Source organism: Panulirus ornatus, chromosome 29 (assembly GCF_036320965.1).
Source record: "Panulirus ornatus isolate Po-2019 chromosome 29, ASM3632096v1, whole genome shotgun sequence".
Taxonomy (NCBI): Eukaryota; Metazoa; Arthropoda; class Malacostraca; order Decapoda; family Palinuridae; genus Panulirus; species Panulirus ornatus.
Window position 1 is genome coordinate 20065034 of NC_092252.1, and position 15696 is coordinate 20080729.

Genomic DNA, 15696 nt, shown 5'->3' on the forward strand with positions numbered 1-15696 from the left:
AACATTAGAGACCAAGAGTAGTATTACCAGTACACTACAGATCAAGAATAGTATTACCATAACACTTGAGACCAAGAGTAGTATTACTAGTGTACAAGAGAACAATATTAGTATAACCAAAACACTAGAGACCAATAGAAATAGTACCACTACACTAGAGAATAACAGTACTATTAACAGTACATTAAAGTCCAAGATTAGTATTACCAGTACACTAGAGATCAATAGTAGTATTACAAGCACACTAGAGATCAAGAGTACTATTTCTAGTACACTAAAGAATAAGAGTAGTATTACCAGCACACTAGAGATCAAGAATATTATTACCAGTACAGTAGAGATCAAGAGTATTATTACCAGGACACTAGAGTCCACGAGTAGTATTACCAGTACACCAGAGATCAATAGGAGTATCATCATTACAATACAGATCAAGTGAAGTATTACTTTTACACTAGAGATTAAGAGTAGTATTACCAGTACACTAGAAACAAAGAGTACTATTACCAGTACATTAGAGATCAATAGTAGTATTACCAAAACACTTAAGACCAAGAATAGTATTACCAGTACACTAGAGACCAAGAGTAATATTACAAGTACACTAGAGACCAAGAGAAATGTTACCAGTACACTAGAGAATAAGAGTAGTATTAGCAGTACATTAGAGACCAATAGTAATATTGCCAGTATAATGGAGACTGAGAAGTATTGCCAGTACACTGGAGATCAAGAGTAATATTACCAATATATTAAAGGCCAAGAGTAGTATTTTCAGTTTACTAGAGATCAAGAGTAGTATTACCAGTACACTAGAAATTAAGAGTAGTAATACAAGTATATTATAGACAAAGAGTAGTATTACCAGTATATTAGAGATCAATGATAGCATTAAGCGTACATTGCAGATCAAGAGGAGCATTACCTCTACACTAGAGATTAAAAGTAGTATCACCAGTACACTAGAGACCAAGAGTAGTATTACCAGTTCAGTATAGATCAAGAGTGGTATTAACAGTAAACTAGAGACCAAAAGTAGCATTATAAGTACACTGGAGATCAATAGTAGTATCACCAGCACACTAGAGATAGACCAGTTTTGCTAGTACACTAGAGATTAAGAGCAGTATTACCAGTACACTAGAGACCAAAAGTAGTATTACCAGTATAAAACAGATCAAGAGTAGTATTACCAGTACACTAGAGACCATGAGTAGTGTTGCCATAACACTAGAGACCATTTGCAGTATTACAAATACACTAGAGACCAATAATAGTATTACCAGTACACTACAGCCTAAGATTAGTATTACCACTCCATAAGAGACCAAGAGTAGTATTGCCAGTACACTGGAGATTAAGAGTGGTATTACCAATACACTAAAGGTCAAGAGCAATATTACTAGTACATTGGAGACCAAGAGTAGCACTGTCAATACACTAGAGATCAAAAGTAGAATCACCAGTACACTACAGAACAAGATTAGTATTACCAATAAACCATAGATTAACAGTAGTATTACCAGTAAACAAGAGATCAAAAGTAGTATTAAAAGTACACTACAGACAGAGAGTAATATTGGAGGTACACTAGAGATCAAAAGAAGTATCATCAGTACACTAGAGTCCAAAGGTAGAATTACCAGTACACTAGAGATCAAGAGAAGTATTACCAGTACACTAGAGGCCAAGAGTAGTATTGCAAGCACACTAGAGACCAATAGTAGTATTACCAGCACACTAGACACCAAGAGCAATATTACCAGTACATTAGAGATAAGAGCAGTATCGGCGGAATACTAGAGTCCAAAAGTAGTATTACCAGTAAACTAGAGATCAATTGTGGTATTACCAGTATATGAGAGATCAAGAGTAGAATTGCCTTTACAGTAGAGATTAAGAGTAGTATTACCGGTACACTAGAGACCAAGAGTAGTATTATCAGTACACTTGCCATGATACTAGAGACGAAGAGTAGTATTACCAGTACACTAGAGATCAATAGTAGTATTACCAAACACTAGAGACCAAGAGAAATATTACCAGTACACTAGCGAATAACAGTACCAGTCCAGTACCAGTACATTAAAGAACAAGATTAGTATTACCAGTACACTAGAGATCAATATTAGTGTTACGAGCACACTAGCGATCAAGAGTACTATTACCAGTGCATTAGAGATTAAGAGTAGTATTATCAGCACACTAGAGATCAAGAGTAGTATTACCAGTACACTAGAGATCAAAAGTAGTATTAGCAGTACAGTAGAGTCCACGAGTAGTATTACCAGTACACTAGAGATCAATAGTAAAATTACCAGTACAATACAAATCAAGAGAAATATTACCTTTACGCTACAGATTAAGAGTCGTATTACCAGTACACTAGAGATAAAAAGTAGTATTACCAGTACACTAGATGTCAATAGTAGTATTACCAGAACAAAAAAGATCAAGAGTAGTATTACCAGTAGACTAGAGACCAATAGTATTATTACCAGCAGACTAGAGACCAATAGTGTTATTACCAGCATACTAGAGACCAGTACACTAGAGACTAAGAGTGATATTACCAGTTCATTAGAGACAATTAGAGTATTGTCAGAATACTAGATATCAAAAGTAGTATTACCAATATATTAAAAGCCAAGAGTAGTATTTTCAGTTTACTAGAGATCAAGAGGAATGTTGCCAGTACACTATATGTTAATAGTAGTATTACCAGTACACTGGAAATTAACAGTAGTATTACAAGTACATTAGAGACAAAGAGTAGTATTACCAGTACACTAGAGATCAATAATAGTATTAACAGTACACTACAAATCAAGATTAGTATTACCTTTACACAAGCGATTAAGAGCAGTATCGCAAGAACAGTAGAGTCCAAGAGTAGTATTACCAGTACACTAAAGATCAATAGTGGTATTACCAGTACACTAGAGATCAAGAGTAGTATTAACAGTACACTAGAGACCAAGAGTAGCATTACCAGTACACTAGAAATCAAGAGTAGTATTATCAGTACACTATAGACCAAGAGTGATATTAACAGTGCACTAGAAATCAAGAATACTATAACCAATACACTATTGACCAAGAGTAGTATTACCAGTACACTAGAGATCAAAAATAGTTTTACCAGTACACTAGGGATCAAGAGTAGTATTGCCAGTACACTTGAGATCAATAGTAGTATTACCAGTACACTAGAGATCAAAAGTGTTATTACCAGTACACGAGAGACCCAGATTTCCATTATCAGTACACTTGAGATCAAGAGTAGTATTACCAGTACACTAGAGATCAAGGGTAGTATTACCCGTACACTAAAGAGCAATAGTAGTATCACCAGTACACTACAGATCAAGAGTAGTATTACCACTACACTAGAGACCAACATTACCAATGCCAGTACACTTGAGACTAAGAGCGCCTGTACACTAGGATTTACTATTTTCAGTACAGTAAACTTGGGTGTAAGTTTACCGGTACCAGTACACTAGAGTCCCAGATTACCAGTACCAGTACACTAGAGACCAAGTTTGCCAGTACCATTACACTAGGGTTCAAGAATCCCAGTACCAGATCACTAGAGACCAGGGGGTGTCATGGTCACTGCAGACCAGGTTTACCAGTACTAGTTCTCCTTCTTCTTCCTCCTGCAGAAGCGTCTTACTGGTACGAGCTGATGAGGGAGGAGATAGAGCAAGCCCTGGTTAGACCCAGGAACACAGGCAAGGCCAAGAACATCTTGCTCTTCCTGGGTGACGGTAAGTAACCAGCAGGTATGCTGCTATGGCCAGGTGTATGGCGTGGTGCCTGGCCAAGGTGTCTGATGTGGCGCCTGGCCAAGTGTGTGGTGTGTGACTGGCCGGGTGTGTGGTATGGTGCATTGTCAGGTGTGTGGTGTGTGCTTGGCCAATTGTGTAATGTGGCAACTGGCCGTATGTGTTGTTTGTGCTTGGCCAGGTGTGTGGTGTGATGCCTGGTCAGTTATGTGGTGTGTGCCTGGCCAGGTGTGTGGTGTGTGCCTGGTCAGGTGTGTGGTGTGTGCCTGACCAAGTGAGTGGTGCGGTGTCTGACCAGGTGTGTGGTGTGTGCCTGGCCAAGTGAGTGGTGTGATGTCTGACCAGGTGTGTGGTGTGTGGCTGGCCAAGTGTGTGGTGTGGTGCCTTGCCAGTTTGTGGTGTGTGCTTAGCCAGGTGTATGGTGAGATGCTTTGCCAGGTGTGTGGTGTGATCCATGACCAAGTGCGTGGTGTGTCTTTGGCCAGGTGTGTGGTGTGGTGCCTAGCCAGGCGTGTAGTTTGATGTCTGGCCAGGTGTGTGATGTGGTGACTGGCCAGGTGTGTGATGTGGTGACTGGCTAGGTGTATGATGCACTGCCTGTCAGGTGTGTGGCGTATTGCCTACCCACATATGTGATGTGTTAAGTGGTCAGGTGTGTGGTGTGATGCCTGGTCAGGTTTATGATTTTGTGCTTGGCCAGAAGTGTGATGTGGTGGTTGGCCAGGTGTGAAGTGTGTTGCCTGTCCAGGTGTGTGGTGTGATACCCGACCAGGTGAGTGGTATGTTGCCTAGTCGGGTGTGTGGTGAGTTATCTGGCCAGGTGTGTGATGTGCTACCTGGCCAAGTGTGTAGTGTGGTACCTGGCCAAGTGTGTAGTGTGGTTTCTGGCCAAGTGTGTGGTGTAGTACCTGGCCAAGTGTGTGGTTTGGTTTCTGGCCAAATGTATGGTGTTGTGCCTGGCCAGGACCAGGTTTGTGGTTTGGCTCCCAACCAGATGTGTCGTTCTTAGTTAGGTGTGTGGTGCCTGGCCAGGTGTGGTTTCGACCCACATGTTTGGTACTGAACCAGGTGTGTGATGTGTCCGGCCAGGTGCGGAATACCTAGCCATGTGTGTGTTGTATAGTCAATCGTGTAGTGCATAGACAGGTTTGTGGTGTGTAGCTGGGGTTGTGGTACCTGGCCAGGTGTGTGTGTTGTGTTATCTCTCCAGGTGTGTCACATGATGCGAAGCTAGGTGTGTGGTTCCTATCCAGGTGCTTCATGCCTCATGAGGTGCTTAGCCAGGTGTGTGGTGTGAAGCCTAGCCAATTTGTGATGCCTGGCCAGGTGTGTCGTGTCCGGCTAAGTGTGAGGTGCTTGACCAGGTGTGTGGAGCCTGGCCAGGTGTGTGTTGCCTGGCCAGGTGTTTCGTGCCTGACGAGATAAAAGGAGTGGTGTTCGGCCAGGTGTTTGAAATGATTCCTGACCAGGTGTGGGGTGTCTGGCCAAGCGTATGGTGCATGGCCTGGTACCTGGCCAGCTATGTGGTGCCCAACAAGGTGTGTTGTGTGGTGCATAATCATGTGTGTGGTATAGTGTCTGACCAGGTGTGTAGAGCCTAGCCAGGTGTGTGGTACCTGTCTATGTGTGAAGACCCCAAGCATTTATATAGTCTGCCGCCTCTCGTGGTATGGGTTTCCTGGACAGGACAGGTGTGTGATGTGATGTCTGGTACCTGAGTAGGTGTGTCGTGTGGTAACTGGCCAGATGTATGTTGAGGTGCCTGGCTAGGTGTATGGTGCCCAGCCAGGTGTTTGGTGCCTGGCCAGGTGTATGGTGCCTGGCCAGGTGTATGGTGCCCGGCCAGGTGTATGGTGTGGTATCTGACCTGGAGTGAGGTGCCTGGCCACGTGTATGTTTGGTACTTAATCGGGTGTGTTACCTGGCCAGTTATGAGATACCTGGCTAGGAGTAATGCCTGACCAGATGTGTGGTTTGGAGTTGAACCCACCACAGACGTCGTCAGGTGTTGCACCCACCGTAGACGTCATTCGGCGTTGAACCCATCACAGACGTCGTCAGGCGCTGCACCCACCGTAGACGTCATCCGGCGTTGAACCCACCACAGACGTCGTCAGGCGTTGAACCCACCGCAGACGTCGTCAGGCGTTGAACCCACCACAGACGTCGTCCGGCGTTGCACCCACCACAGACGTCATCTAGCATTGAACCCTCCACAGACGTCGTCAGGAGCTGAACCCACCACAGACATCGTCAGGCCTTGAACCCACCCTAGATGTCGTCAGGCTTTGATCCCACCAGAGACGTCTTCAGGCGTTGAACCCACCACAGACGTCGTCAGGCGTTGCACCCACCACAGACGTAGTCCGGCGTTGAACCCACCGCAGACATCGTCTAGCGTTGAGCCTACTACATACATCGTCAGGCCTTGAACCCACCACAGACGGCGTCAGGCCTTGAACCCACCATAAACGTCGTCAGTCGTTGAACCCACTACAGACGTCATCAGGCGTTGAACCTACAACAGACGTCGTCCGGCGTTGAACCCACCGCAGACGTCGTCTGGCGTTGAGCCCACCAAGAAGGTCGTCAGGCGTTGAATCCTCCATAGACGCCGTTTGGCGGTGAACCCACCACAGACGTCGTGTGACGTTGAACGCTTCTCACGCTCAACACCCGGCCATAACCTCTCCCAAGACAATATCATGGCCGTGTGTTGGGAGAGGTTATCGCCATGTGTGTTGGGAAGGGTTATGAGTGTGTGTGTTAGGAAAGGTAGTGAGTGTGCGTTGGGAGATACTGCATGACGACATCACTGAAAATGTAGTAGGTGCAGCAGATGAAGGATGATGACAACACCAAGACACCAGTAGGTGCAGCAAAACATGGATGATGACTACACCGAGACACCAGTAGATGCAGCTGATGATGGATGACAAAATCCAGACACCAGTAGGTGAGGCAGATAATGGATAATGACAACACCCAGACACCAGTAGGTGCAGCGGATAATGGATGATGATAACACCCAGACACCAGTAGGTGTAGCACAAAATGGATGATGACAACACCCAGACATCAGTAAGTGCAGCAGATGATGGATGATGACAACACCCCAGACACAAGTAGATGCAGCAGATGATGGATGATGACAGGACCCAGACACCAATAGGTGCAGAAGATAATGAAAGATGACAACACCCTGACACCAAGACGTGCAGCAGATGATGGCTGATGACAACGCCCAGAAACCAGTATGTGCAGCAGATGATGGATGATAACAACGCCCAGACACCAGTAGGTAGAGCAAATAATGGATGATGACAACACCCAGACACCAGAAAGTGCAGCAGATAATGGATGATGACAGCACCCAGACACCAGTAGGAGCATCAGATAATGGATGATGACAACACCCAGTCACAAATAAGTGAAACATATAATGAATGATGACAACATCTAGACACAAGTAGGTGCAGCAGATAATGGATGATGACAACACCCAAACACCAGTGGGTGCAGCAGATAATAAATTATGGCAACACCCAGACACCAGTAGGTGCAGCAGATAATGGATGATGACAACACCCAAACACCAGTGGGTGCAGCAGATAATGGATGATGACAACACCCAAACACCAGTGGGTGCAGCAGATAATAAATTATGGCAACACCCAGACACCAGTAGGTGCAGCAGATGATGGATGATGACAACACCCAGACACCAGTAGGTACAGCAGATGTGGATGATGACAACACTCAGTCACCAGTAAGTGAAGCAGATAATTTTGATGACAACACCCAGAAACCAGTAGGTGCAGCAAATAATGGATGATGACAACGCCAAGACACCAGTAAGTGCAGCATATAATGGATTATGGCAACACCCAGACACCAGTAGGTGCAGATGATAAAGGATGATGACAACAGCCAGACACCAGTAGATGCAGGAGATAATGGATAATGACAACACGAAGACTTCAGTAGATGCAGAGGATGATGGATGATAACATCACCCAGACACCAGTACCTGCAGCAGATGATGAATGATGACAACACCCATATACCAATAGGTGCAGCAGATAATGGATGATGACAACGCCCAGACATAAGTAGGCGCAGCAGATGACGGCTCATGACATCCAGACACCAGTAGGTGCAGTAGGTAATGGATGTTGACAACACCCAGACACCAGTAGGTGCAGCAGATGATGGATGATGACAACACCGAGACACCAGTAGGTGCAGATGACGATGGATGATGACAACACCCGGATACCAGTAGGTGCATGATATGATGGATAATGACACCACCCAGACAACAGTAGATGCAACAAATGATGAATGATGACAACACCCAGACACCAATATGTGCAGCAGATAATGGATGATGATAACACTTTCATACCACTAGGTAAAGCAGATGATAAATGACGACAACACCAAGACAAAAGTAAGTGTAGCAGAAAATGGATGATGACAACACCAAGACACCAGTAGGTGCAGCAGACTATGGATGATGACAACACCCAGACGCCAGTAGGTGCAGCAGATGATGGATGATAAGATCACCCATACACCAGTAGCTGTAGCAGATGATGAATATTGACAACTCCCAGACACAAGTAGGTGCAGCAGATAATGGATGATGACAGCACCGAGACACCAGTAGGTGCAGCAGATGATGGATGATGACAACACCCAGGCACCAGTCGGAGCAGCAGATAATGAATGATGAAAACGCCCATACACCAGTAGCTGCAGCAGATGATGGATGATGACAACACCCAGACGCCAGTAGGTGCAGCAGAATATGGAGGATGACAACACCCAGACACCACTATGTGCAGCAAAACATGGATGATGACAACACCGAGACACCAGTAGTTGCACCAGACGATGGATGATGGCAACACCCAGACATCAGGAGGTAAGGCAGATAATGGATGATGACAACACCTACATACTAGTAGGTGCAGCAGATAATGTATGATGACAATACCCAGACACCAGTATGTGCAGCAGATAATGGATGGTGACAACACCCAGCCACCAGTAGGTACAGCGGATGTTGGATGATGAAAACACCCAGAATCCAGTAGGTGCAGCAGACGATGGATGATGACAACACTCTGACACCAGTAGGTGCAGTAGATAATGGATGATGACAGCACCGAGACACCAGTAGGTGCAGCATATGATGGATGATGACAACACCCAGAAACCAGTCGGTGCAGCAGATGATGGATGATAAGAACACCCAGACACCAGTAGATGCAGCAGATGATGAATAATGACAACACCCTGACACCAGTAGGTGCAGCAGATGATGGATGATAAGAACACCCAGACACCACTAGCTGCAACATGTGATGAATAATGACAACTCCCAGACACCAGCAGGTGCAGCAGCTAATGGATAATGACAACACCCAGACACCAGTAGGTGCAGCAGATAAGGGATGAGGACAACAACCAGAACAAGGTTAGGTGCAGCAGATGATACATGATGACAAACACCCAGACACCAGTATGTGCAGCAGATGATGGTGATGACAACACCCAGATACCATAAGGTGCAGCTGATGATGGATGATGACAACATCCAGACACCAGTAGGTGCATCAGATAACGGATGATGACAACACCCAGTCACCAGTAAGTGAAACATATAATGGATGATGACAACACCCAGACACCAGAGTGCAGCAGATAATGGATGATGATAACACCCAGTCACCAGTAAGTGAAACATATAATGGATGAGGACAACACCCAGATACCAGTAGGTGCAGCAGATAATGGATGATGACAACACCCAGACACCAGTAGTTGCAGCAGATAATGGATGATGACAACACCCAGACACCAGTAGGTGCAGCAGATAATGGATGATGACAACACCCAGACACCAATAGGTGCAGCAGATAATGGATGATGACAACACCCAGACACCAGTAGGTGCAGCAGATAATGGATGTTAACAACATCCAGACATCAGTATATGCAGCAGATAATGGATGATGACAACACCCAGACACCAGTAGGTACAGCGAGTGATGGATGATGAAAACACCCAGAATCCAGTAGGTGCAGCAGACGATGGATGATGACAACACCCAGACTCCAGTAGGTGCAGCAGACGATGGATGATGACAACACCCAGACACTAGCAGGTGCAGCAGATAATGGATGATGACAACACCCAGAGAACAGTATGTGCAGCAGGTGATGGATGATAAGAACACACAGACATCAGTAGCTGCAGCAGATGATGAATGATGACAACGCCCAGAAACCAGTAGGTGCAGCAGATAATGGATGATGACAACACCCAGACAATAGTAGGTGCAGCAGATGATGGCTGATAACAACACCCAGACACCACTAGGCGCAGCAGATAATGGATGCTAACAACTTCCAGACACCAGTAGGTGCAGCAGATAATGGATGATGGCAACACCCAGACAACAGTAGGTGCAGCAGATGATGGCTGATAACAGCACCCAGAAACCAGTAGGTGCAACAGATAATGGATGCTAACAACACCCAGACACCAGTAGGTGCAGCAGATAATGGATGATGACAACACCCAGACACCAATAGGTGCAGTAGATAATGGATGATGACAACACCCAGACAACAGTAGGTGCAGCAGATGATGGATGATGACAACACCCAACGCACCAGTAGGTGTAGCACACGATGGATGATGACAACACCCAGACACCAGTAGGTGTAGCACACGATGGATGATGAAAACACCCAGACACCAGTAGGTGAAGCAGATGATGGATGATGACAACACTCAGACACCAGTAAGTGTAGCAGTCGATGGATGATGACAACACCTAGACATCATTAGGTGCAGTAGATAATGGATGATGACAATACCCAGACACCAGTAGGTGCAGCAGATGATGGATGATGACAAAACCCAGACACCAGTATGTGCAACAGATGATGGATGATGACAACACCCAGACACCAGTAGCTGCAGCAGATGATGAATGATGACACCCAGACACAAGTAGGTGCAGCAGATGATCAATGATGACAACACCCAAACACAAGTAGGTGGAGCAGAAATGTGATGATGACATCACCCAGACACAGGAAAGAATGTTCAAGATCAGATGCAAATGACGCGCTGGAAGCTATTTCATCTTCCGCAAAGCTTTTACTACCTCTTCTCTGTTTGCCAAATCATTTTCCCTAACCCTCTCACTTTGCACACCACCTCGACCAAAACACCCTATATCTGCCACTCTATCATCAAACACATTCAACAAACTTCAAAATACTCACTCCATCTTCTCGCATCAGCACTATTTGTTATCACCTCGCCATTAGCCCCTTTCACTGAAGTTCCCATTTGCTCCCTTGTCTTACGCACTTTATTTACCTCCTTCCAAAACATCTTTTTATTCTCCCTAAAATTTAATGATACTCTCTCACCCCAACTCTCATTTGCCCTCTTTTTCACCTATTGCACCTTTCTCTTGACCTCCTGCCTCTTTCTTTTATACATCTCCCACTCATTTGCATTTTTTCCCTGCAAAAATCGTCCAAATGCCTCTCTCATCTCTTTCACTAATAATCTTACTTCTTCATCCCACCACTCACTACCCTTTCTAATCAACCCACCTCCCACACTTCTCATGCCACAAGCATCTTTTGCGCAAGCCATCACTGCTTCCCTAAATACATCCCATTCCTCCCCCACTCCCCTTACGTCTTTTGTTCTCACCTTTTTCCATTCTGTACTCAGTCTGTCTTGGTACTTCCTCACACAAGTCTCCTTCCCAAGCTCACTTACTCTCACCACTCTCTTCACCCCAACATTCTCTCTTCTTTTCTGAAAACCCCTACAAATCTTCACCTTCTCGTCCACAAGATAATGATCAGACATCCCTCCAGTTGCAACTCTCAGCACATTAACATCCAAAAGTCTCTCTTTCGCGCGCCTATCAATTAACACATAATCCAATAGCGCTCTCTGGCCATCTCTCCTACTTACATACGTATACTTATGTATATCTCGCTTTTTAAACCAGGTATTCCCAATCACCAGTCCTTTTTCAGCACACAAATCTACAAGCTCTTCACCATTTCCTTTCACAACACTGAACACCCCATGAATACCAATTATTCCCTCAACTGCCACATTACTCACCTTTGCATTCAAATAACCCATCACTATAACCCGGTCTTGTGCATCAAAACCACTAACACACTCATTCAACTGCTCCCAAAACACTTGCCTCTCATGATCTTTCTTCTCATGCCCAGGTGCATATGCACCAATAATCACCCATCTCTCTCCATCAACTTTCAGTTTTACCCATATCAATCTAGAATTTACTTTCTTACACTCTATCACATACTTCCACAACTCATGTTTCAGGAGTAGTGCTACTCCTTCACTTGCTCTTGTCCTCTCACTAACTCCTGACTTTACTCCCAAGACATTCCCAAACCACTCTTCCCCTTTACCCTTGAGCTTCGTTTCACTCTGAGCCAAAACATCCAGGTTCCTTTCCTCAAACATACTATCTATCTCTCCTTTTTTCTCATCTTGGTTACATCCACACACATTTAGACACCCCAATCTGAGCCTTCGAGGAGGATGAGTACTCCCCACGTGACTCTTTCTTCAGTTTCCCCTTTTAGAAAGTTAAAATACAAGGAGGGGAGGGTTTCTGGCCCACCGCTCCCGTCCCCTTTAGTCATTATATTATTATTCTTATCATCATTATTATTATTATTATTATTATTATTATTATTATTATTATTATTATTATCATTATTATTATTATTATTATTATTATTATTATTATTATTATTATTATTATTATTATATTATAATTATTATTATTACTATCATTATTATCATTATCATTATCATTAATTTTATTATTATTATTATTATTATTATTATTATTATTATTATTATTATCATTATTATTATTATTATTATTATTATCATTATTGTTATTATTATTATTACTAATATCATTTTTATTATTATTATTGCTATCATTATTATTATTATTATTATTATTATTATTATTATTATTATTATTATCATTATTATTATTATTATTATTACTATTATTATCATTATCATTATCGTCATCATTATTATTATTATTATTATTATTACTATCATTATCATTATTATTCTTTTTATTATCATCATTATCATTATTATTGTTATTATCATTATTATTATTATTATTATTATTATTATTATTATTATTATTATTATTATTATTATCATTATCATTATTATTATTATTATTATTATTATTATTATTATTATTATTATTATTATTATTATTATTATTATTATTAATATAATCATTATCATTATCATTATTATTATTATTATTATTATTATTATTATTATTATTATTATTATTATTATTATTATTATTATTATTATTATGATTATCATTATTATTATTATCATTATTGTTATTATTATTATTATTATTATTATTATTATTATTATTATTATTATTATTATTATTATTATTAATATTATTATTACTATTATTATTTTTTTTTTTTTTTATACTTTGTCGCTGTCTCCCGCGTTTGCGAGGTAGCGCAAGGAAACAGACGAAAGAAATGGCCCAACCCCCCCCCCCCCCCATACACATGTATATACAAACGTCCACACACGCAAATATACATACCTACACAGCTTTCCATGGTTTATCCCAGACGCTTCACATGCCTTGATTCAATCCACTGACAGCACGTCAACCCCGGTATACCACATCGCTCCAATTCACTCTATTCCTTGCCCTCCTTTCACCCTCCTGCATGTTCAGGCCCCGATCACACAAAATCTTTTTCACTCCATCTTTCCACCTCCAATTTGGTCTCCCTCTTCTCCTCGTTCCCTCCACCTCTGACACATATATCCTCTTGGTCAATCTTTCCTCACTCATTCTCTCCATGTGCCCAAACCACTTCAAAACACCCTCTTCTGCTCTCTCAACCACGCTCTTTTTATTTCCACACATCTCTCTTACCCTTACGTTGCTCACTCGATCAAACCACCTCACACCACACATTGTCCTCAAACATCTCATTTCCAGCACATCCATCCTCCTGCGCACAACTCTATCCATAGCCCACGCCTCGCAACCATACAACATTGTTGGAACTATTATTATTATTATTATTATTATTATTATTATCATTATTATTATTATTATATTATTATTATTATTATTATTATTATTATTATTATTATTATTATTATTATTATTATTGTTATTATTATTATTATTATTATTATTATTATCATTATTGTTATTATTATTATTATTATTATTATTATTATTATTATTATTATTATTATTATTATTATTATAATCATTATTGTTATTATTATTATTATTATTATTATTATCATTATTATTATTATTATCATTATTATTATTATTATTATTATTATTATTATTATTATTATTATTATTATTATTATTATTGTTATTATTATTATTATTATTATTATTATTATTATTATTATTATTATTATTATTATCATTATTATTATTATTATTATTATTATTATCATTATTAATATCATCATTATTATTATTCTTTTATTATCATTATTATCGCTATCAACATTATCATTATTATTATTATTATTATTACTATTATTATTATTATTATTATTATTATTTTGGAAAGAGGGGCAAGTATGAAGTCTGTTGGGGATGAGAGAGCTTGGGAAGTGAGTCAGTTGTTGTTCGCTGATGATACAGCGCTGGTGGCTGATTCATGTGAGAAACTGCAGAAGCTGGTGACTGAGTTTGGTAAAGTGTGTGGAAGAAGAAAGTTAAGAGTAAATGTGAATAAGAGCAAGGTTATTAAGTACAGTAGGGTTGAGGGTCAAGTCAATTGGGAGGTGAGTTTGAACGGAGAAAAACTGGAGGAAGTGAAGTGTTTTAGATATCTGGGAGTGGATCTGGCAGCGGATGGAACCATGGAAGCGGAAGTGGATAATAGGGTGGGGGAGGGGGCGAAAATTCTGGGGGCCTTGAAGAATGTGTGGAAGTCGAGAACATTATCTCGGAAAGCAAAAATGGGTATGTTTGAAGGAATAGTGGTTCCAACAATGTTGTATGGTTGCGAGGCGTGGGCTATGGATAGAGTTGTGCGCAGGAGGATGGATGTGCTGGAAATGAGATGTTTGAGGACAATGTGTGGTGTGAGGTGGTTTGATCGAGTGAGTAACGTAAGGGTAAGAGAGATGTGTGGAAATAAAAAGAGCGTGGTTGAGAGAGCAGAAGAGGGTGTTTTGAAGTGGTTTGGGCACATGGAGAGGATGAGTGAGGAAAGATTGACCAAGAGGATATATGTGTCGGAGGTGGAGGGGGCAAGGAGAAGAGGGAGACCAAATTGGAGGTGGAAAGATGGAGTGAAAAAGATTTTGTGTGATCGGGGCCTGAACATGCAGGAGGGTGAAAGGAGGGCAAGGAATAGAGTGAATTGGAGCGATGTGGTATACCGGGGTTGACGTGCTGTCAGTGGATTGAATCAGGGCATGTGAAGCGTCTGGGGTAAACCATGGAAAGCTGTGTAGGTATGTATATTTGCGTGTGTGGACGTATGTATATACGTGTGTATGGGGGGGGGGGGTTGGGCCATTTCTTTCGTCTGTTTCCTTGCGCTACCTCGCAAACGCGGGAGACAGCGACAAAGTATAAAAAAAAAAAAAAATTATTTTTATTATTATTATTATTATTATTATTATTATTATTATTATTATCATTATTATCAACATTATTATTATTATCATTATCATTGTTATCATCATTAATATCATTATCATTTCTATGATTATCATCATTATCTCTATTATCATTATAATCATTAT

At 41.5% G+C, this 15696-nt stretch overlaps 1 protein-coding gene across 2 annotated transcripts in view; it reads left to right on the forward strand.

Annotated features, from left to right (window-relative positions):
- LOC139758179 (alkaline phosphatase-like) overlaps window positions 1–15696 on the forward strand; it is a 136778-nt gene that overhangs the window by 53946 nt on the left and 67136 nt on the right. For both annotated transcript variants that reach the window (XM_071679388.1, XM_071679389.1), the window contains exon 3: window positions 3669–3773. In XM_071679388.1, the coding sequence (XP_071535489.1) occupies window positions 3669–3773 (105 nt within the window). The remainder of the gene's footprint in view (window positions 1–3668; window positions 3774–15696) is intronic.